Below are 23,430 nucleotides of genomic sequence, written 5' to 3' on the forward strand. Positions count from 1 at the left end.
CCCTGGGGAGCCTGTGCCATGCGAAGAACCTTTTCCTGACACCCAGCTTGCCCCCCCCTCTGTCACAGCTCCGTGCCCTTCCCTCAGGCCCTGTCGCTGTCACAGTGCTGCCCCTCCGCTCACTGGGAGGAGCTGCAGCCACCATGAGGGCTTCCCTCAGTGCTGCTCTGGGTTGAACCAACCAAGGGACCTCAACTGTTCCTCATACACTTCACCTTTCAGACCCTTCGCCATCTTAGTAGCCCTTTGGACCTCTCTTTAGTAGCTTTGAGACCTTCTTATATTGTGGTGCCCAAATCCACCCACTGCACTCAACGTGAGGCTGCACAGCTCAGAGCAGAGCCATACAAGCCCTTTCCTTTGCATCTGATCTCAAGGTTATTAGACACAAGTATTTTAACTTTCCAGTCAGGTCTTTACTGTAGGATATTGTACCACTTCTGAAGTCTAATAAAATTTTATGTGTCCTTGTGAACTCTCTTTTTAAGCATGAACTTAATGCCATCTGTGCTACTAGAATTAGCTGAGAGGACTGCTTTCCCCTTAGGTCAGATGCCCATCATCTGAGCCATGCTAAGTTGTCTTTCTTAATGGAATATGTGTTGATAACCTGCTGTAAAAGCGACATGTTTAACATCCTTACATATACTAAGGCTGTATATATATATGTATATGAACTGGGGGGTCTGTAAATTGATGCTTGTGTTACCAGTTTTAGAGACATTCTTATACAACCACAAATCTTTTTCTTGTAATTGAGTTTATACTTTGTTATTTTAGCTGGACAAGAAAAACTTTTTGTTATAGTTATTAACACTGTCTGCTAACACCTATATTTTTCCATACCAGAAATCTAGCTTTCCATTTTGCTCCTCTGTAGTACTTCATTGTTGTCATCAATCTGATGAAATAATGTAGTGATTATTCTTGGGGAACCTGGCTAACATGAAGACTTGAGATATACACAACAAGGGCTTCTATTATTTCTAAGTTCTTTTAGTACGATGAGTTCTATTTCCAAGAAAGATAAGTTTAGATAAAGGGTTACTTCCTCTTGTTTGATCAGATTTGAAGTTTATCTAATATGCCACTTTAAATGACAGGCTAAACCTTTTGTGCTAGGTCTTCCTTTAAAGTCCTTGGGTGAATTACATGTGTTCTTGTCAGATGTTTTCTGCATTAGTTTCAACAGTTTGCAGGGAAATAAATATAATCACTTTGTGATTCCTGAATGTCTCTTCTGATTTAGATTGGAGAGGGATTTAATAGGAGGAAGTGCAAAGGTGTTTGGGAATATAGTCTTACAAACAGTTGTGGCATAGTGTATAAACAAGAACTGTTCTTTAAGCGCCAGACAACTTTGTCAGTGCTTCAAACAACATTTTTTTAAGGAATGTAATACCAGATCCAGTTTCCTTTGGTCAAATTGCTTACTCTATGAAACAGTCCCCTTTACCCAAACTGGAGCTGAAATGTTTCTTGTAGAAGAAAATATTAATTGGATTGTTTGATACCTTCTTCTGCTGGAATAAAAGCTGTACAGGTAGTTCAGGAGATGACAGAAAACAGCCAGTCTTAAAATGGTCATATCTGACATGCTCTAAGGAGATTTTAATCCCTTAAAATTTGTGTTGGCATTCAACTCAGGGTTCTAATTCAGAAACTATCAGCTCCCTACATGTTGAAGTTTATGTCCAGTGTTTTTTCTATTTAAGTCATACCTGCTTCATTAAATCTTCTGAACATGACAGAAGACTCACTGCTGTTTTCTTTTAACATATAGGCTCGTGTTATGTATGACTTTGCTGCTGAGCCTGGAAACAATGAGCTGACTGTCAGTGAAGGGGAAATCATCACAATTACCAACCCGGTAAGAGATATTAAATGGAAACGGCTTCAGTGCACTGTCCTGACCTAATTCCAGCAAATGAAGGAAAGGATGTTCTGGGTGCCATCTGAAATCCCTGTTTACCCTCCCCTGAAATAGCAGCACATAAACTAAACCCAAAGAATTTTCTAGTAGTGTTGTGGTAACAAATACGATGAGCAAAATTCTGGAGAACAAAGGCCCTCTCAGACTGTGCCTACACGCTTTGGAATTTTTTGCTTGACTTTTTTCATCTAAGTAGTGCTGAGTGCTAAGGTGGAAGTGATGATGATATGTTTTACATCTGAGTGTGTACTCTCTACTTTTTTTTCACTCTTTTTTAATTAAAGCAGTAGGTGCAAGGCACTGTGAAGGAGTGGGGAAAATACTGAGATAATGCTGTCAAGGAAAGTTTAAATTAATCATATGCTTGAGCAGTGACATTTGATTTATTAATTTCAGCATGCCTTTATAGTTCTTACACTTGAACAAGGTATGTATAAGTTGATGATGCTTCTGAATCTTCAATGATATGGCTCAGTGAATAGGCTTGCTTTTTCAAACTAACAAATCCTCATTTCGATGCCAGATTTTATGATCAGGTTGCATAGGAAGTAAAAAAGCCTAAGTTAATTTTTGAAAGAATGTAATCGTATATAATCCTGATACTTTTTAGTTCCACTGACCATAAATACTTAAAGCAGACCTTCAGTAGAACCAGCATCCTCTTCAATAGGATATTTTGTGGGAGCGGAGGTAAATAATAACTGAATCAGCTGTTTATTATTTTTTCCAATGGTTTACAGCTTTCAAGCTGGTTTTTGTTGAACAAGCCATTTGTTCAAAGCCCACAGAAGCCATGTTAGACCAGGATGGACTGTGTTCTTTTAAACAAGTACCTCCTTATTCAGCAGATTTAAGTGAGTTTGTTGTAGTCATAACTGTCTTTTGAATCTTGCATTTGGCACTTGACAACAAGACAGTGCTTCCTCCTGAGTTGCTTAAAGCATGCTGTGTGGGATCCATCTAGCAAAACTATTTATGTATTGTTTTTTAGGATGTCGGCGGAGGGTGGTTAGAAGGAAAAAACAGCCAAGGAGAAAGAGGACTTGTCCCAACAGATTATGTTGAGGTAAGTGACTGCATCACTGCATGCTAAAAAAGCAGAACTACTGAAAAAGCAATCATCTGGTTTGCTGACCAGCTCAAATGTGAAACTTCTAGTGTTAATATTCAGAATGTATATTATCAAAACAACTGCAGCTGACTTTGAACACCCTGGCAAATGTCATCTAAAACTGCTGTGCTTCCTAGTGGTTTTCCAAGAAATGCAACAAAGGATTAGCCATTGTGAATCCTGGTGATCTGCAGATTGTGAGCTATTTTGAATTTGCTTCTGTTTTTGTCTCATGATCCAAATATTTTGTTTTCCTATCTTTGAACACAGATGCGGAAGTGAAGTGAATAATATAAGTTTGCTCTGGTTTTGCTGTGGCTGACATGCCACATGCTTATAAGATCTCTGGAATAGAAATGCACTTCTGGGGCTCAGGGTATGGGATCCCAAATGCAGGGACTGCTCTGTTTATCTCCCTGAGGGCTCGTAATGTCTCCTCTGTGTGTTGATCTGCTCTTTGCTTAAAGAGTGGTGTTATTGGGATGGGGATGGAACAGAACTCTGAATGTAAAGCATGTAATCTAATTCACCTTTGCAACATAGAGCATGTGTACATCTGCAGGTCATCCAGGTCATCAGCTCAAGATTTCTGGTTGTAACTGCTCTGGTGTGTCTACTCCAGTGTGTCTAAAGCATGTCCTTCCCTTCCTTCGCCTGTGGGAGATACTCTGGCTTGCATAATCTTGTTTCTTGTATTCATCTGCTTAGCTTCTAAGTAGCTTTTTGTTCTTCTAACTTATCCCAAACTGGTCCTGAATTTCCAGTCTCCAAGCAGTAACGCTAACAACCTTGTTAATCCCTAATGAATTTATAGATACATATCTGCTGCCACAAATGTGTTACACTGTGCTCTCCATTTCTTTCTGTTGTGGAAATGAGTCCTCTAGACTCAGCTTCTTGTAAAAGATACTATTGAACTACTACTTGTAAAAGGTACTGTTGAATTTAAATTCAGAAAGGGTGTATGCTGCCATCTTAACGTCTGGTGTTAGAATGATACATGATACATTGTGTAATTGAATTCATGGAAGCTTAAAAAAATCTTCTGCAACTTTTTTCATTTCAGATTATAACTGATGGCACAAAAGATGGAATTAGTTGTGGTAATTCATTAGCTGACCAAGCCTTTTTTGATGCCCTCTCTTTAAATACAGCTCAGACCAGCTCAGCTGCAGAGAGCAGTAATCAGGTAAGTCTACAGGTGAGCATGGGCAGTTCTGCTGATATAACTGCTTGCATTTCTCAACTATGCTGTACTGTACTTGTGAACCCTCATAGAATTACTAATAGAAGTAATTATGTTTTCCTTAGGGGGAACACTTCCACTGATTATTTATTGTGTGTGTCCCTTCAGCTACTGTCACTGCTGAAAAAATAAGCATTCTACCACTTCAAAAAATAGAGCACTTTACTTTTTAGAATCTACAACCATGTAAAACTCTGCCTCTGTCTCTGTCTGTACCCCAGTCATGTGTAAATGAACTCTCACTTTTAGCAAATTGGCATTAAGTTATCTTTTTTTTTTCTTTTCCTTTTTTTTTTTGTTTTTTTGTTTTGTTTTGTTTTTTTGTTAGTGAGCTTCCCACTATTTATTTTTTGAATGCAGTGTCTGCTACTATTGGATGTTGTATGCATCAGGAGCCAGAGGTGGATGGCCTGTCATTTTATTAAGCAGCAAGTGTTTAGCTTCAGGTTAAATATATGAGGACAGCCATTATCTTAAACACAAGCAGTTTGTTATGTTCTGTGGATTGCTGCATGTGTTACACGTAGGAACAGTTAAACACGTCAAAGTCCATAGGTCAGCAGAACAACAAAATCTGCTCTTTCCAGCAGCAGTGTGCAAAGCTGTCACTTATTGGAAAGTAAATGCTTTACTCATTGTAGCAGCTGGGAAAATGTGCCTAGCTTATGGCAGTTAAAAAATCAGTTTTCTTAACTCTAATTTGTACCACAGAAGTTTGAGATGAATTGAGACCTCTTGAAAACTGTAAATGCTATGTTTTCTCATGATAGTCAATATATATGACTGTATGATACTTACTTTATGCTTCCTTGTGCTGAGCTAGATAGTGTCAAGACCAATGCAGGGTTGCCTAGCCTTTAACTAAAAGATTCTAACTATGCAGTAATCATTTGTAGTTTGCTTTGTTATGACTGTCTAATAGAAAAGTTGGTGGAGGAGGAGACAGATCCCAGTGGCATCTGTAAGCACTTCCTGATGTGCTCCATTCAAAGCCATGGGAGGGTGTAAAGCAGACAGTGCCAGGCTATTTACAGTGTTGCCCAGTGACAGAACAAGAGGCAACATGCACAAACTAAACTGCAGGTTTCATCCAAACATCACTAGACACTTTTTTATTGGGCAGTTGACAGAACACTTGCCCAGGTTGCCAGTTCCTTTTTGGAGATCTGTAAAGGCCACTGGACATGGTTCTGGGCACCCTCCTCTGGGTGGCCCTGCTTGAGCAGGGGTTGGACCAGGTGGACCCAGAGGTCCCTGCCATCCTCAGTCAGTCTGCGATTCTGTGCAGTATGTAGTAGATTGAAATACTGTATAAACAGAGTACATATGTATAATATACACGTACACACCCACACACTTTCAGTTAGAGCTCCAGACCTCACTATGACTGTCTCAATTTTTGTCACCAAACTTTTTTTTCTTTTTTTAAATTGATGCCCTGTGAATAATTAACTTAAACTCAGAACTTCAGATATACCTCACGAATTTCTCATCTCAGAGCACAAACCATTGATTATGATTCCTTTTAACGCACTAATTTACAGTAATTTTGAAGGTAGAATGGGAACATGATTTCTTCTGCTGCTATCCTTGCTCTGTTTTTTCATCCTTAAGAGTTTCTAGCCAAACTTTAACTTTGAAGGGCTTGAAACATTTGCAGCACCTGTTTCTGTAAAATCTGAGTACTGTTTCTCTTATGAATGAAATATGTAAATAAATTTTACCTAAGAACAAGTACTTATTGTATGCTGGCTTAGACTATTTTGAATGGTGGTAAAAGCATCTGTGTTTTACAGAAGATACTCGTGTGTTTGGAGAAAGGCAGGAAAAAAAGCCCTTGCCTACATAGGAGGAAGAATTATAATAAAAGATCTGTTCAGTTGGAAACAGAGAATTACTACATCAGTGTAGCTTTGGAAGATGCATTTCTAGAGGAGGCAAAGCTTGAAAAGGCAGGTGTTTAACAGTTTACTTGGGATCAGCAGTATACTGAATCTGTAATACAAACAAATTGCAGTTTCTTCATAACAAGTTTTGGAATAAGGTAACTCAAAGTGATCAGCTTGTGCCATCTTTATCGGTGTGTTATTCTTATGTGTTTGACTCCTCTCCATTACCCTTCAAATGCTCTGTGGGTCAGTTTGGAGAAGCAGCATACCATTGTGCATTATAATAAAGCTGTGTTGCTGGAGATGGAGAGAGAGCGAGGAGACAATGTTAACCTGGATGCAGCCAAGGTCATGCAAGATGTGGGGGAAGCTAATACATTTCCTCAGGCTGGTGTGTTTGGGCTTCGTGCTTTCCTGCCTTCTTGTAGCAGAAACCACCTTGCTGCATTGTCAAGATTTTTATCATGATTTCAATATCCTCAAGATTTTTTAAAATCTGGGTTCAGTAAACTGCAGTTTGGCTAAATATATTTTCTAGGAGAGCTTATGTCTTGCTTTGAATGTTAGTTTCTTCAGTTTCTGACACTGATCTGGTACTTTATTCACATGTCTTATTGCTAGTAAGAATTTAATTTTGCCTTTCTTTCAGATCAGAGAGCTCTTTAGTACATGATATTTTCTGTGTGCAAAAATTGTATAGTTAATAGTGTAAAAGATGTCTAAAAAGAAGTTCAAACAAACCTACTTGTGCCATAACTGTTCATAAATCACCAGAATACTCAGTATCCTAGTTTGCTGGTTCTCACGATTATTAAATTCCAATTCTTGTTACAGATAACATCTTCCTTTGCTACATGTAATTTGAAAGCAATGCTTTTTCTCCCCATTTGGGTGGTTGGACTTGATCTCCAGAGGTCCCTTCCAACCCTTACAATTCTCTGATTCTGTAATTCTGTGATCTGAGTCATGATATTACATTCAGAATTGTGACAGGGATTTGTGACCAACTCTTCTTTTAACAAAGACTCTGGGCAGTGATTTCCATAAAACAGTGACTTGTGTGCTTTGAATTGAATTGCATTTCCATACAAAAATACGATTGTTCAAAATAGGACGGTGGTTGTACCTGTCCAAGTCATGTAGCTGTGTTTTGTGGGTGTCCCAATGGAATAAGGGCTCAGGGAGCATGTTGTTAAGTTGTGGTATTGTGATGTGATCACTCTTCATCATCATGATCCTGTACTGTAAGGCAAAATCAAACTCTGAAATAGTTTTCCCACTGTTTATTATGTTTGCATTTTCCTTTTCTTGTGGTTCAGTTTTTGATTGACTTCTTGTTTTGTGAGGTAGCTTTGTCTAGCAGTTTGGCACTGAGTATATAAAGAATATTTTAACTTGATAATGATAACGGTCTTGTCAGTTCTTGTAGAAGTGCTCCTGCTTTGCAGACATTGTGCCATGTGGCATGTGTGTTGTAACCCTCTCCTTCACCGCAGTAGGGAGTGGTTCCTGCAGTATACTGTTTCTGATTTAAATTTTTTCTTGCTCACTGACCATGCCTTTCTTTAAGGTGAAGTCTAAAACATTTGTCATTGAGAATGGTTCTTTGAAAAGTCTTGGCCAGTGATACTCTTCAACTCCTCCTCCTACAAAAAATGCAGAGTGGAACCCCTGTTCTCTTACCAAACAGGAATACAGAGAGCATTTCCCAAAATGAGAGGATAAAGCCTGGTTCATTTTCGTAGCCTCACCCTGGGATATCTAGAGAACAATATCAAAGGGAAACAGGGAATCTCTTCTGTTTCTGGCTTTACTGCTACTTGGATAAGTCTCTGACATTTCTCATCTGTGTTTTGAGAAGAAACCATTAGGGACTGAATCCAAGTAAAAAGAAAACAAGGATTATTAAGGTGACCTGATTGCCATTTAAATATTCCTGTGTGGGTAATGAAAACAGAATTCTGCAAGATCCTCATTGGATAAATATGTAGAATTGTAAATGACAAAGCTAAAGCTAAGATGCTAACAGATGGGACTTTTTCCCTCCCCTCGCCCCATCACTGAAGTATGGGCTTTTTCTTTTCTCTTTCAAATGATAAATCTTTCTAGAAATACTACTTTGCCTCACAAACATGGCTTCTTTCAGCTGAGTCAGAAGTTAATAGATGAAAACCTACCGTGAATCAATGCAGCTTCTCAGCTACTTTGTGAATAGCCTCTGTTTCAGTAGCTCTTCCCAAGTGTCATAGTTCTCACTGCAGCTTTGGCTGTCCTGGACTTTCCTTGATATAAGTGAGCTTGTTTTCACCGCTTACTTATTCAGCATGGCTTCTGTCAATTGGAGCAGGTTTCAAGATCTATTTCGTACAGTTGGAAATAATTACTTTTGGTGGCACAGCTACCTGGATCTTTTGGGGTACTCAGCTTAGATTTAACATCTGAACATTGTTTGGTTTGTCTTGGCTTTTGTCCTTTAGGAGTAAAATTGATCCATTCTTCTATCAGAAGCATCCATCAGTGTAAGGAAGGAGTCTGCCAGGAATTCTTTATGTGGCCAGGAGGTCAAAAAAAGGTGTTTTAGCTAGGACAGAGTAATGTCACAGTGATAGAGGTTTTTTGGTTTTTTTTTTTTATTTTTTATAACTTCAGATTCTTAGAAGATACCAAAAATGTTGCTTCGTTGTGTTTCATTTTTGATTCATTTGATGAAGACAGTGACCTTCCATCCCTAAGCTGGGAATTTTGCTGTTGTGGTGAAATTCTTTTTCTCATTCAACTATAACTAGATCTTCAAAAATATGCTACAGTTCTCCTGTCTGTTCCCCATCCCCCTCACCCATCATCCTCTAGTTTTAAAGTTGAGTTTGCATCTGTTCTTAATGGAAAATTCTTAAAATATTTAGCAATATGTTCCCTCTATTGTCTTTCTCCCAGATAGTTGTGTTTCTTCTAGTTTTTCTCCTAGAGCAGCAGGAGTGAACAGGGCTCTAGTGGCCTACAAAAGGGAAAATCAGTTGCCTGTAAGGTATTTGTCCTTCAGTTTAATCTCAGTGTACTTATTTGATGTTACTTTGAGGAGCAGAGACACAGCATTTCGTTTGAAGATTGATTAGTTTCTAAATACGTGTGGTGTGGCATTTTTTTCTTGTGCATTTGTGTTTGAGATTGCTTTGTATACTTGGATGTTAGGTGTACTGTGTCCTTAGATTAAATAACAGTTTCTTGCAGGGACTTTTCATCTTTTCTATGTTGCCTAAAGAGAGATCAGAGGATTATCAGTTTCAGTTATGGAATGCTGAAGATGTGAGAACACACAAGCTAATCACTTACAGAATACTTGCTGGCCTAATTAAAGTTTAGTCAACCAGAGCTAAGCCATAGAAATGGTTTCTCTTGTGGAACTTGTCAGCTGCTGAAATCTGAAGAACTGCTGAGTGGAACTGAGATTATTCTTTTAATAAATGATCTGTCTTTACTTGGGCCTCCATGTTGCTGTGAGACACTGAGGAAGGCAGACCATTGGATTCCTGAGGCTTTCTCTACATTCACTGATTTTGGCTACTGCTTGGAAACATCCACAGCGTGTGTATATATAGACAAACATTTGAAGAAAGATGAAGGGTGACCTGTAAACACTCTTAGATATGTCACCTGTGTACACATCCCTAACCTGTCTCTTACCCTCTTTGCCAGTGCCTTAGAAAGAAATGCATGCCCTTCAGCTGAAAGGAGCTTAATGAGAATAGCACATATGGGTCACCTGCACGGAGGAAAGAGTTTATCCCAAAGCTTTTTTTGGACATCTCAGAGGTAAAACTCTGATTTCAGAGTAGCGCTTCCCTGTAGGCCCAAAGATAAAACATCTCAAGAAGCAGTTTAAGTAATCTGTTTCCCCTTGCTGTACAGCATTTAATGTGTATCAGCAGCTGTCTGCAAGTTCAGTGAAGATCGCTTTTGACAGCCATTCTTTAGTACTGTGCTCAGTATTATTGTTATTACCTCCCCCTTATTTTGCAGTGAATCTTAAGGTTTCTTTGCCACCCACTCACATACCAGATTTCACATCAACTGCAGAGAAGAGGAAAACTTTACTCAACCTCTTGGCAGTCATCCCACTTCTGGGCTTTCAGTTGCAAGTGATCAGCCCAATATATATTGCAGAAGTATATGCAAATGAATATTATGCAAACTCTTCTAGGTGCTCTCTAAGTTGCGTTAGGAGCAGACATGCTTTTCCATGTGGGTGAGACCCAACGTTTGTGTTTTCCTTTAACAAAAACAATAAATACTGATGGCATGTTGTTTGGGTTTTTTTCACTTTACATAAACTTGAATGGGGTGAACATCGTAAGAAGAGCAGCCTGGTACCCTCTAAGCCAACAGCAACTTCACTGTAATTAGCAGTGTGTATCAGCTGTCCAAGAATCGGCAGACCTCAGCAATGTAGCTCTCCTACAGAGTAGTGCTTTTGCATCAGTTTCATCTTTTCTTTTTAAAGTTACCATTGTAGGTGCTGTCCACACAGCCGCTCTCACTCAAGCATTTCCTAGAGACCAACTGTTGTCTGGCTCACTTACTTCTCTTAGATTTTCTGAATGGAGAATTCCACTAGTGTAGAGGCTTTCACCTTGATTTTCAGTTCCTGGAGACTCTGTGCCTAAAGAACAGACAACTATGCAATATCAATTTCTTTTTTTTTTTAAAAACATTTCAACTATCAAAAGTGTGATAGTGACTGTGAAGTCTGACTGTCAGGAGACTTTGTTTTAGGGAAAGCGAAAGCCAGAGCTCACCTTCTATGATTCCTGAGGATTACTTCAAAGAAATGTGGAAAAGTAATGTGGCAGCATAATCAAAGTATTTGTGTATCTAAGCAGTGGGCAGAGTATGATGCTCTTGATACAATAAAACTGTGTAGCAAACCTTACTCAAGTTTTGCAGAGGAGTGGTCTTGGTAGTTAGCTGAAACAATTTCTGTTTAAATTTTAAGTTTTGTAAGGAATGTGGGTATGTTGAAAATTTTCGGAGGGTTTGAGGACAGTAAGTTGGCTTGTAGTGGGAGTTTTAGTAAATCTTCTGCCCCTGGAAAATGCTCCAAGTTTCATGTAAATGTTATGGTTTTGTGTAAGTTGTTATAGCAATTAACTATATAAGGCATCATGATAAAGACGGTGCACTGAATATTGCAGGCTTTGAGATTTTTTTTTCCCACTCTTACAAAACTCAGTTCCTCCCTCTGCTGAACAAGGCGAGCTTTGTAGGCTTTATTTTCTTTCCTTCCCCTTCTCCTCCTCCTTCCTCCTACACTTTGGGTGTGTGGGTTTTGATTTGTGGGTTTTTTTTTTCCTCTTTCTACCAGTTAATCTCAGCACTGAAGCCTTTGGAGTAGACTGTACTTAACTAATCAATGTTTTTTCAAAGTGCAGTGTTAAAAATCAAATTGCAGAGCAGGATGCTAGGCTATTAATCCAGCTTACTGACAGGTGATCCTGAGAAATGGATGTAGTAGTTAAAGACATGTCTGCTCTGTGCTCTTTTCCTGAGGTTTCCACCTCCACTGCAAATTTAGTAGAAAGGTACGTGATTACCTTCACCAGAAGCTTGTGCTGGGAGAGTAGGTCTACAGGGAGATGCCATACTCTTTCCTGGCAGATGTTTTCTTCCTTCCTTCATCTTTGCTTTAAATGAATTAAGCTCTAACAGGGAAGCTGCTCAAATTCCTGGCCATAACTCCCAAACTGGTACAACCAATATTGGTGGTGGGCAACTTAGGATTTGCTTTTAGTAAAGCCACTGATCTGCATTTGACAAAATAAACATTCAGTAAAGTACTAGTCATTTCCTTTCAAGTTTCTGGTTTAGATATGCTAGTTAGTCTGTAGGTTGACATATCTACTAGTTCACATACGTCATACTTTCGGTGTTAGAGTAAAGTAAATTTTACTACGGGTTCCTAAGACTATTGGAACAAATTGTTTAAGTTCTTTTGGGAGGTATAACATTTATTGCCATGTACTAGTGTCACATTGCTGGAAAGCTGATCAGTTCTTCCGGGTGCTTACTGCATTTTAGAGCTGTGTAGTATGATTTGGCTGCTGCCACTGAAGTGAACAAATATGAAGTGCTGAATGCAAACTTGCAGCCTATCAGCAGGATATCTAGACTTCAGGAAGAACGTGTGTGTTCTTTGCTCATGTCTTCATCAATGCCTGCTTTGTTTTTGTCTTCTGTTTACACAATGTAGGTAAATAACGCCAGTGATCCTTGGTCAGGCTGGAATATTGGCAAGTCTGGGAACTGGGATAATGGAACCTCTGGAGACGGCTGGGCAACGAAGCCTGAAAATGCAGCTGGCCAGAGGAACAGTGCTTCAAATAACTGGGATACAGCAGCAACATTTGGTCATCCACAGGCATATCAAGGACCAGGTATGCTAATAATGCTCATACTTTTGAGTAAATTAGAGTAGGTGGACAGTGGATGTAGGAATTGCCTAATCTTTCATAACTGTAGGAAATGAATTGCTTGATTAAAAAGAAAATATAAAAATCTTCGAGGTAGCAAATCATCATATGAGTAAATTGAATACTAAAATGATGAAGGTCATTGTTTGGTTTTAAAAGTAATAATAAAAATAAAAATCAGATCCACAATAATAAGTGCCTCAAACTTGCCTCAAGACAGAGTCTTGTTCACAGGTGATCTGTTTTTAGACACCTTGTTCAACTTGAATAGCTGGAACTTAAACACCCTTGAATTAATGCCATCAGGTCTGTGAAGACGTAGTCTCCAAATCCTTGATTTTTAGGAAGATGGTGGCCTTTCAGAAGGCTCCTCACCTATGTGTAGTAAATCTAAATTAAGAGGAAAACTTACAACTGGATATTACTAGCCTGTAGTATATGAATATAGAATAGTGCTGTTTTATGTTGTATTTTTGCACAAAATCACTCTTGCCCCAGTGGATTTCTATTGTAGTGTTGGTCAGGATGTACTTGGTGGGAATGATGACTGAAGAAGAATAAAAAAATACAAGATCCAGCTATAGCTCTTCACTATATTTACCTTGTTGATTATTCGTGTATGAGTGCTGAGGAGTGTGCTTCTGCTTTCTAAACAGAAAGTGTGTAACTGTCTTAACCCTTCCTTTCCACTTCAGCAGCTGCTGATGACGATGATTGGGATGATGACTGGGATGACCCAAAATCGTCTTCACCATCTTACCTTGGTTACAAGGAAACTGAGTCTTCAGAGGCTGGGGGGTCCCAACGTGGAAACTCTCGTGCAGCTGCTATGAAGCTACCACTTAACAAGTAATGGAAAATACAGAACAGATGTGTCTATATTGATGAGAACTGGAATTTTTCAAGTAGCATAGATGTGTTGCTGTTAAACCTTCTTGAGATATGCAGTGTAAATAATATTTTGGGGGGTAAAAATATATGTGGATTAAGTATTGGGTCTATGTGATTAGATAATGTAGATTCAAGAAAATCTGGAAGTACATCACAAAACTATTTTTGGAGACATTATGCAAACAAATAATGCTTTTACAAGCTCTGTATTTCTGGACGTACTGTTGGTTAAGTTCATAGTGACTAGTCATTCACAGATGGTTGATTTTGTTCATCAGTGGACATTTTGTTCAGTTATGCTGCAGTGTGGCATCTACTAGTTGCAAATCTATTCAGTATGACCAGCATAAAAATAATTTAAAAGCATTTGTCTGAAAAGTATGTCAAACTTGCAGTGTATCTTCAAGCAAATAGTAGATTATTGATACTTCAAGAGCTAAGTATCTTCTTAATTAAAAAGAGAACCACTGTTTGCTACTCATAAAGCCCTTGCACAGGCTTTAAGGATGCTACAGTGATTTTTATGCATTTTTTTTCTAATTAGTGGACAAATTATTTCAACTCATGCTTAGAAGTACTTTTTAAATCTGCACTCCATTGTTATTTCAGATGATTGAATTCTCATTGTCTGAAACAGCAAGGTGTGCATGTGTGTAATTGCATGTATGCATCTGCAAAGTATGGGCTGCAATGAATGGCATGGCAAATGTTAGTGCATGCCCTACTATTACATTTGCTCTGGTGGACTGCAGATCACAACTAACTACATGTCATGCAAGAAGGGGCCTGTATTACACAGACAAAAGATGGAGATTAGCAGCTCAAACTTCTCTCCTTCTGGGTGAACAGTTGGTAACCTGTCACAATTTTTTTCTGTTTTTGAGAAATGCTAAGTGTTTTTCTTAGTGGTGGTGTATTCTGCACATATTGAAATAGGATGCAAAGTAAACTTATCGCTTTGTTTTGGTTAGATTTCCTGGATTTGCAAAACCTGGAATGGAACAGTATTTATTGGCAAAGCAGCTAGCAAAACCAAAAGAGAAGATTCCCATTATCGTAAGTCGGAGGTGGATAAGTGCGTGTGACTTTTGTTTAGTGGGTTGGCTGTATTTTTGTTTGGTTATTTCTATTTCTAGCAGGGTGGTAGCTGATTTCTGACTTGTTTTAGGTGTTGGTTTTTTGTTTTGTTTCATTTTTTAGATTCTTTCCACTTCCCTTCTTACCCAGGTTAACTTTTAGCCTCAGGGTTGTTAAATGTATCTGGGTTAGACAAAATCAGTGCTTAATACATAATTAGAAATGTCACTGTCATTGTGAAACTGTACACCACTTAAAGTCACAATAGACCACATTTCAGAGTCCTTTATCACTGAAGGTTATTTCAGACTCAGAGTCTTAACTCTTCTAAGTGTACTAATGTTTTCAAAATTATTTTTAATAGCATTTTTCTTACCTGCATTATTTATGAATGTGAAAAACAAGCCTTGTTGATATGGAGAGGGCAGAAAATGCATTACCCTGTCTCAGCTTTCTAGATAGTTGCCTCATGTGAAGTACATTCATGAAGGTTTCCTATATTCAGTCATGATGATGAGTTCATCTGCTGATCTAACAAACTGACTGTTCTAGATCTATACTATTATAGTGAAATGTGGTCGAGGTCGTAATACCTACAATGCTCCTTAATTATTTGGAAAAAAAAAATATGTATATATAAAAATACTTAAATACAACTGTGGTAAATGATCTCTAGCTGCAGGAAACCCCTGTGTTTCCTGATTCTTAGGCTAATTTTTAAATGAAGAGTTAGAAACTGTTTTGGAAATATTCTTTGTTGATATATGGAATGTATTTGTTTCCTTGTTTGCAGCTGGTACGATGTCATGTATTCAATTAAAAACAGTAATATTTGCAATTTCTTACAGATTGGTGATTATGGCCCAATGTGGGTTTATCCTACCTCTACGTTTGATTGTGTGGTAGCAGATCCCAAAAAAGGTTCAAAAATGTACGGTCTCAAGAGCTACATTGAGTATCAGCTGACCTGCACTGTAAGTGTATCTGAAACAGGCTCTTTCACAAATGTGGGTCATTAGTACAGACAAATAAGTTTGTTCAAGTTGGTAACTGAGTTGTAAATGATGGTTGACACCAGTTTTCCCCAAAGAGTAACTTTATTTCCTAGCGGTTTTAGTTCTGTAACTGTAGATTCAAGGCTCTACATTGTAAGTTTTATTTCACGTTCCACATATTTACTGGTCACACTTGTTTCATGTTGCTATCTGTAGTTGCCTGTCAGAATTCAGAGTTGTGTTTCTCTTACAGAACACTAATCGATCTGTCAACCACAGATACAAGCACTTTGACTGGTTGTACGAACGTCTCCTGGTTAAATTTGGATTAGCCATTCCAATCCCATCTCTTCCAGACAAGCAAGTAACAGGTAAATGTTTATTACTTGTTTGTGGATTTATGGGAATCTTAGAATCACCAAAGTTGGAAAAGACCTCCAAGATCGTCCAGTCCAACTGTCCACTTTCACCAACATTTCCCACTAAACCATGTCACTCAGCACAGCATCTAAGCATTTCTTGCACACCTCCACAGATAGTGACTCCAGCACCTCCCATTTTCTTTAAAAAAGATTAAAAAAAACACTTTTCATTGTTCAGTATTTATGGTAAACTAACTATCTGTTGCTAACAAAACACCACTACTAAAAGCATCATTTCATATCTCCAGTTTATTTCTCTAGGCCACTGATTTAAAGCCAAGATAAAATAGATTTTGTTTGTTTGTTTATTTACTGTTATTTCCCTATTATTACAGAAAATATTTGCTGTTGGAGAAAATAATTAACTAGTTATGTTCTCTATTTGACTATCCGGAGGAATTGTTTTGAGATTTTTGTTTTACTTTTCTTTGCATTTGATTGTGAAAGTGCTGTGTTGTAGGACCTTTGCAGTAAAGCTCTCAGAGGAAAGGGAGCATCCTCCTATAAGCTGTTCTTTGCCTATAAGTAAAATGGTGCAGCTATTCCTCCTATTGCTTGATTTCACACTTGTTCTGGAAAGCATATTTTGTGTGTATAGCACTGTGCTCCAGTCTGATGCCCATTCGGCTTGACTAAAATTTTCAAAGCCTGTGAAAGTCAGTTGTTCTTACTTCTAGGAAAGAGGGATTGGACAACTTAAGTGCTCATGAATTCATTAACTATAATTGAATGTGCAGTCTGCATATTCTCACTTGTCTCTTGTTCCCTTTCTGCTTTGTGAGGAAAGGAATGTAAACCTGTATAAAAGGAAAATGCATTACTTCTGCCTATTTTTACTTGTATGTTTTATGGTAAGATTTTTACAAAGTCTTTAGGACAACCAACCAAAAGCAAGCATGCAAAAGCAGGCATGTAGCCAACCACGCGGCTGTGGGCATCAGTAAAAATGCAGCAGTCCAGTTGTGTTTGAAGAAAGCTAAGCATTGATGCAAATGCTGGGATAAATGCCGAGGAAACAGAAAAGTGAGGAAGTGACTTCCTCCCCTCCCTTTAGATAGCCTCATATTAGGAATTCACCAATATTCTTAGATTAACTTGTGCTTATGGACTGAAAGGAAACCAGAAGACATGCTGGAGTCCCTAGGTTTCATTTGATCTGCATCTTAATATTCAAGACTTTGGCATCTCAATTAAATTTTCCCTCTGGATTTCTTTTTTATTTTTTTTATTTTTTCTCTGAAGTGTTACAGGAAACACTGACAAATTGTGCTTATCACTGACAAATTGTGCTTATCACTTTTCATATTAGAAATTTAAAAATAATTTTTAAAATCCACCCTTGTCAAGCTGCTGCCATAGTAACTTTACAGTAGAACTCTATTGAAACTACATGCATTCGTTATCTGGAGGAATCACTCATTTCTTTCAAATATATCCTATTCAATTTTGTGTTTAAGAAGTCTGTAGTGCATTTTTTAAAATTAGAAGTTATTCTCTTAAGACATGGTTTGTGCTAAAATTAAAAGATTCTTATAAACACGCAGTACTGAAGCAGTACTGGTTTAAAAAATACTTTTTTTTTGGTTACTCAGTGCTGTAACCTAACTGACAAAAAAAATCAGTTTCTGAGTCATATATGTATTATAATCAGTTCATATGTAATATTTATTGAGACTTCTGTTTTATCAAACACATTCATTTGCTTATATAGAACTATGGCTGTGAGAGGCATTGCCCTTTAAAATCTGCTGTTTGAAATTGAACTGCTCAAATACAAATGCTTTGTTATTTAGGGTATGATGTCCTTGGAAGTAGGTGGTTCATTTTTCTCTAACATCATAGAGCCCTGCCAAGAATTTGTTAGGCTCTATCAGAAAAACGTATGCATTCCAAGTCCATGCCTGGCTTGTCTTGGATCATCTGCCTATATTAATTTTTCCATCCAAACGTCTATTTATCTCTTTTTTCCAAAATGTTATTTGTACTGTGTGTGAGGTTTGTGTTCTTTCAGTATTTGCTAACTGTCCTTAAAAGGACCAATACCCAGTACTGTGAACTGAAGGCTTTCGAGTTAGTTACCTTAATGTTTACTTAATGTAAGTTCTGCCTCTATTTAATAACTCAGAAGATGAATTATAGGTTCTGTATGTGGGTTTTTAGTGTGTTTGTGTGTGTATATATAAATACTCACACATAAATATAAAAAAGAAAAGCCAATTGCTGAAATGGAAATATAACCATTACTGTTCAATGTATAACAGGGCGCTTTGAAGAAGAATTTATCAAAATGCGTATGGAGAGGCTGCAAGCTTGGATGACAAGGATGTGTCGCCATCCTATTGTTTCAGAAAGTGAACTTTTCCAGCAGTTTCTCAATTTCCGAGACGAGAAGGTAGGAAATGGCTGAAATTGTTTCCCCCCTCCCCCCCCACCAATCCCCCTTCAAAGTAAGAATTGCAGTCTGTAGTCATTTCAGTTGTCTGCCCCCTGTGGGCAGCAGAGAGGATCTGTAACCTGCTGGGTTTAGTAGATTCAGCTGACTGGTTAAAGTAAGAAGTAATGTTGCTTTTATGAAGTACAGTATGCCACTCTAACACATAAACTCTTGAAAGTAGCTTTGCTGCCAGTCTAGGGACAGTTTGTGTCCTCCAGCAGAAAGGGAACACATATAAGAAATGATTAGGGGGTTTTTCTTTACCCATCTCTGTCAGACTTGCTGCAGTCCTCTGGTTGGTATTGCTTTGCTAACAATAGAAACTGATTTGTTGCAGAACTGGAATGTGTTTGATCCCATTCTATATTTAAAAACAAACAAAAATCACCAAACACGGTTTTCACTGCAATCAGTTGTAATAGGGTTATGCTGCAGCCTGACCCAATATACCAGGCCCTTTCTGATTTCCTCCCTGTCCCTTCCCTTCATTTACTTATAGGGTTCTTTTTAGGGGGATTAATATCTTCACCTTCAATAAATAGTACTTTATTCATGATTGAGCTTCAGCTCTGTTAATAATTTAGATGTCAGGTGTCTACTAATGAGGAAGTGAACAGGAAAACTGCTATTTTCACCATAAAAGTCGTACTAAATTCATATAGACTCCTACTCAAAAAGCGAATGCTTCTTGCAGGTTTTTAAGACTAGGTTGAATAAAGCCCTCATGTCTGACCCTTTTTGAGTAGGTTGTTGGACTGCAGACTTCCTGAATTCTATTCCAGCCTGATTATTTGAAAGAAAAGACTTACTAACATAATAATTGTAGTCCTAATTAGATACTATTCAGCTGGACAATGGTGAGTTTTATAACCATGCTAGTTAATCAGTGGCTCTTAGATTCTAACTTACAGATTGACATAAACAGAGCAGAGGTGATGCATCTGGAATTTTTTCCTTCTGTTTCCATTTAGTATGCTTAGTATGACAATTGCATAAGAGTCTTATGATCACCTTGAGCAGCTTCTGATATCAGCACTATCACGTGCGCACATACAGCTGAATATAATTGCTTTTATACCATGTTTCAGTAACGTGCAAAAGGGCCCTTTTACCACAAAATCTAGAAAACGAAGTACATAAGCAAAAGGGGAAAAACACTTGAAGAAACTTTGGCCCAGTTGAAACTTTCATTGTTGTGCTCTAGGGATGCAGTAAGAAAGGCCTGCTTGGAATTAAGCTGGTGTGCATTAAAAAAGAGTGTAACCAGCAGATTAAGAAATGATAAACCTCCCCCTCTGCTCTGCCCTGGTATGGCTGCATTTAGATTACTATATTTAGTTCTTGTCTCCCTGGTTCAAAAAAGACAGGAATCTCCTAGAAAGTATCCATTGGAGGGGAAAAAAATGATAAAAGGCCTGGAACATCTCCAGTAAGAGGAAAAGCTGAGTAAACTGGGTCTGTTCAGCCTGGGGAGGAGGCTGAGAAGGGATCTGATAAATGTACGTAAATATCTGAAGGGAGGCGGGAGGCAAATGGATGGGGCCAGGCTCTTCTTGGTGGTGTGTAGCTACAGGACAAGGGAGTGCTGTCCTGAAACTTGAACACAGGAGGTTCCATACTAACATGTGAAAGAAGTTCTTTACTGTAAGAGGGACAAAGCACAGAAACAGATCAGATCAGAGAGGCTGTGGATTCTTGGAGATATTTAAGATCTGTCTGGATGCCTACCTGCGAGGCCTGTTGTAGGGAACCTGCTTTAGCAGGGGGGTTAGACTCAACAGTCTTTTGAGGTCCTTTCCAACCCCTGCAACTCTGTGATTCTGTGATTCATTTGAAAGATTTTAAGGTGTGGGTGATCTGTTCTCCTAGACATTCTGTTCATTGTTTGAGTGCACGTCCTTAAAGGTGAATGAGCAATGATGATCTTTGTCTTTCCTCAAGGAATGGAAAACTGGAAAGCGGAAGGCAGAAAAAGATGAAACTGTAGGAGTCATGATCTTTTCCACAATGGAACCAGAAGCTCCTGACCTTGACATGGTAGAAATGTAAGGTGTTGGTGTGTTTGTTTTAGTATATTTTTGATTGGTTTGTGTTACGCTTTCTTGTACTTGTGTGGCTTTTTACAATGGATATTTTACATCTGAGTAGATGACATATACTGAGTTAATGTAAAACTGAAGTAGTAAACATAGACATACGCATTCATGAGTTTGAAGAGGTACTTATCAAGGCAGAGCTGAAAAACTGTGAATACGAGATTTTAATATAAATCTTCCCAAAACTGGATGGAACACCACGTGATATCTCTGACCTCAGTGGCTGAATGCTGATCTTGAAAGTATTTATGCAAAGCTAATTGATGAGAGATTACTGACACATCCCATGAAATTATATTTTGTTCTTTAATCCTTCAACTGTGAACAGTTCTGTGCTAGATCTGTCAGATAGCTTAGGATAACAACAAGCGGACCACAAAGGAAAACAGAATTTCTGTAAAAATACTTGCACACAATACAAATATGGTATCACTGTAATCACTGGAATCCACGAGAAACCATTTTAAATGTAAAGTGATTTAAACGACTGAACTTCATTTAAAATGGATTATGTTTTTTTATTTTCTTCTGGAGGTGTAAATTTATATGTAATTTATGTGTGCTAATCTATAACACACATGCATTGTTTATGTGTAATTCTCTTGGTGGTAGACATGTAAGTTTGGTACCCTGTAAGAGATGAGATTTACTTTGCAGTCTTTTTTGCACTCAAGCATCATCATTTTTCTTAATAGGTACACAGCATTCATGACATGTTGTAGAATGTAGAAATCTGGATAATGTTTTGTATCCAAAATAATGAATAAACTAGTGGGACAGAATTAGAAGTATTTATAGTAGCAAAAACAATAGTGTTCCTACAGGTGGAAATAGCCCAGTGTGGGCTGTATGCAAGTGCTGCAGTGCTTTTTAAGGCACATATAATATCTGTGCTGTAGCAGTTCTGTGCTAATTAGAAAGAATGGATGTTCGTATGTCATTTCCACTTTGAACATGAGAATTTCAGACTTATCTGCTTTTCTGAAGTGGTGTGCTATAGTTATCCTAGTGGTATAAAAGCCTAAGGAGATGAACCAGAGGGAGGATTTTGTGCAGGACAGAGTGCATCTTGTATACCCATAGGTATATAATTTAAATGCTTGTAAAATCTCCATTCAGGATGACAGCTTTTTTCTTCTGTTTATATGTGGGGCTTAGGTATCTGAAGATAAGTGGCTTGAAAACCACTTGTAGTACCCAAGAGAGAGCAAGCGCTGATAGGAACACTTGCAAGAAGCCCTTCTGTTACATTAGGCAAGACCACCAGTGGGACAGACTTCATGTAGTAGCATTGCTGTATCACTTCTAAACCCTACCCCATCAGTCTTGTTAATGTTTCTGTGAGAAACCCCTACTGCAAACTGGGCAACTCCAACAGAGCCTCTGAGGTGGTCAGCCTGGGGTGTTGTTGAGAACCTACTTCCTGGCTCTGCAAGGGGGCTCTGATGCCTTGGGCCATTCACACCATGTTACAGTGCTTGGGGATTTCTCAGGGTGCTATAAAAAATGTTTGTGTGAACTTACACATTAGTACAGACAGCTATGCTGTCAAGTCTGGTCAAATGCCTTAATTCTTCCTTTTTAATGAAATATTCCTTTTAATAGTCTTGAAAGTCAAAACTTCTCCAAGTGGGCAAATCAGTTTGTTCAGTAGTTCCTGGGTTAAAGTTTTGCAGTGTTCAATAGTTCTTCAGTGAAAAGACGCTATTTACTGAAACAATTTTACTAGTACTTTGACAGATTTCCATAAAAAAGTCTGGAACAATTACTTGTATTTATTCAGTGTTACATGAGTTTTGATGCTCCTATAACTCTGTCATCTAATTTCCTGTTAGTGTGGAATCCTTCTCTTTGTATTTAGTGCTCTGTGGATGTTTTGTTTAAAGTTAGAGTAACGCATTTCTTTAAATTGCTTTTTTGTTTTTGCTTCTTCCAAATGCCCCAGAGAGCAGAAATGTGAAGCAGTGGGTAGGTTCACCAAAGCAATGGATGATGGAGTTAGAGAGCTGCTGACAGTGGGACAAGAGCACTGGAAGAGGTGTACAGGGCGTAAGTGTCTCTTCTGAACTCAACAGTGTTTTCATTCTTGTTCTCTTGTTTGTTTCTTTTGTAAGTCAAAGCACAGTTTAAAACCAAAGGAAATGCTAAATTATAATGAGAATTATATGCCTTTCTTGCAGTTTATGGTGTCTGAGAGGATGAGTTGTACAGGTTTTTTCAGTTCTTTGGTGGTTTTGCCTATAATAGAACTGTCTGATCCCCACCTATAGGCTTAAAAGTACTTTAAGTTAAATAACTCCAGTCATCCATCTAAAATCCTTGTTGCATCCATTCTATTTGTCATTCATCTACATTTTAGTGATGTGGGCAAAGTAGACCTGTCTTTAATCAAGTCATAAATTGTTGCACTTTATAAACCTTTTATTATTGCATGCTAGGAGAGGAGATATAAAAATGAAAAGAGTTGGAAAAGTTTTCTTTTAATTAAAAAAAAAAACACAAAAAAACACTGAGGAATTTGATTATAACTTATTCTTTAGCCCGATTCTTTTTTCTTTTTTTCTTTTTCTTTTTTTTCTCTCCTATCTTGTCTCTTCCTTCCTGCAGATATTTAGGGTTGCAGAACTTCACACCAAGTCCCTATGTCTGCCTGGGCACTAATTTCCTAGTCCACAGCAGTGTTCAGTGTTTGTGGCCAGCACAAGGCAGCTATTAAAGGAAGCAGGTACTACAGCTGAGAATCATAATAAACACTTCAGGGCAGGCTGTAGTGTCTGACTATGTGAGGCCCATTATATAATTCTCCTCAAATCTACATTTTTTTTTTTTTTCTCTTTCCTTCCCCCCACCCTCCCCACCCTGCGCTTTTTAA

General features: G+C 38.2%; 1 protein-coding gene across 5 annotated transcripts in view; it reads left to right on the forward strand.

Moving 5' to 3' along the window:
* SNX9 (sorting nexin 9) overlaps positions 1 to 23,430 on the forward strand; it is a 53,634-nt gene that overhangs the window by 15,660 nt on the left and 14,544 nt on the right. For 2 of the 5 annotated variants that reach the window (XM_015858337.2, XM_032443381.1), the window contains 11 exons: positions 1,784 to 1,870; positions 2,925 to 2,999; positions 4,111 to 4,245; positions 12,424 to 12,607; positions 13,339 to 13,492; positions 14,506 to 14,590; positions 15,460 to 15,585; positions 15,860 to 15,977; positions 18,290 to 18,420; positions 20,404 to 20,507; positions 22,504 to 22,607. In XM_015858337.2, coding sequence (XP_015713823.1) covers positions 1,793 to 1,870; positions 2,925 to 2,999; positions 4,111 to 4,245; positions 12,424 to 12,607; positions 13,339 to 13,492; positions 14,506 to 14,590; positions 15,460 to 15,585; positions 15,860 to 15,977; positions 18,290 to 18,420; positions 20,404 to 20,507; positions 22,504 to 22,607 — 1,294 coding nt within the window. In that variant the 5' untranslated portion in view covers positions 1,784 to 1,792. The remainder of the gene's footprint in view (positions 1 to 1,783; positions 1,871 to 2,924; positions 3,000 to 4,110; positions 4,246 to 12,423; positions 12,608 to 13,338; positions 13,493 to 14,505; positions 14,591 to 15,459; positions 15,586 to 15,859; positions 15,978 to 18,289; positions 18,421 to 20,403; positions 20,508 to 22,503; positions 22,608 to 23,430) is intronic. The other 3 variants (XM_032443382.1, XM_015858335.2, XM_015858336.2) reach the window with 3 other exon arrangements.

The sequence above is a fragment of the Coturnix japonica genome, chromosome 3, assembly GCF_001577835.2.
Source record: "Coturnix japonica isolate 7356 chromosome 3, Coturnix japonica 2.1, whole genome shotgun sequence".
NCBI classification, from domain to species: Eukaryota; Metazoa; Chordata; class Aves; order Galliformes; family Phasianidae; genus Coturnix; species Coturnix japonica.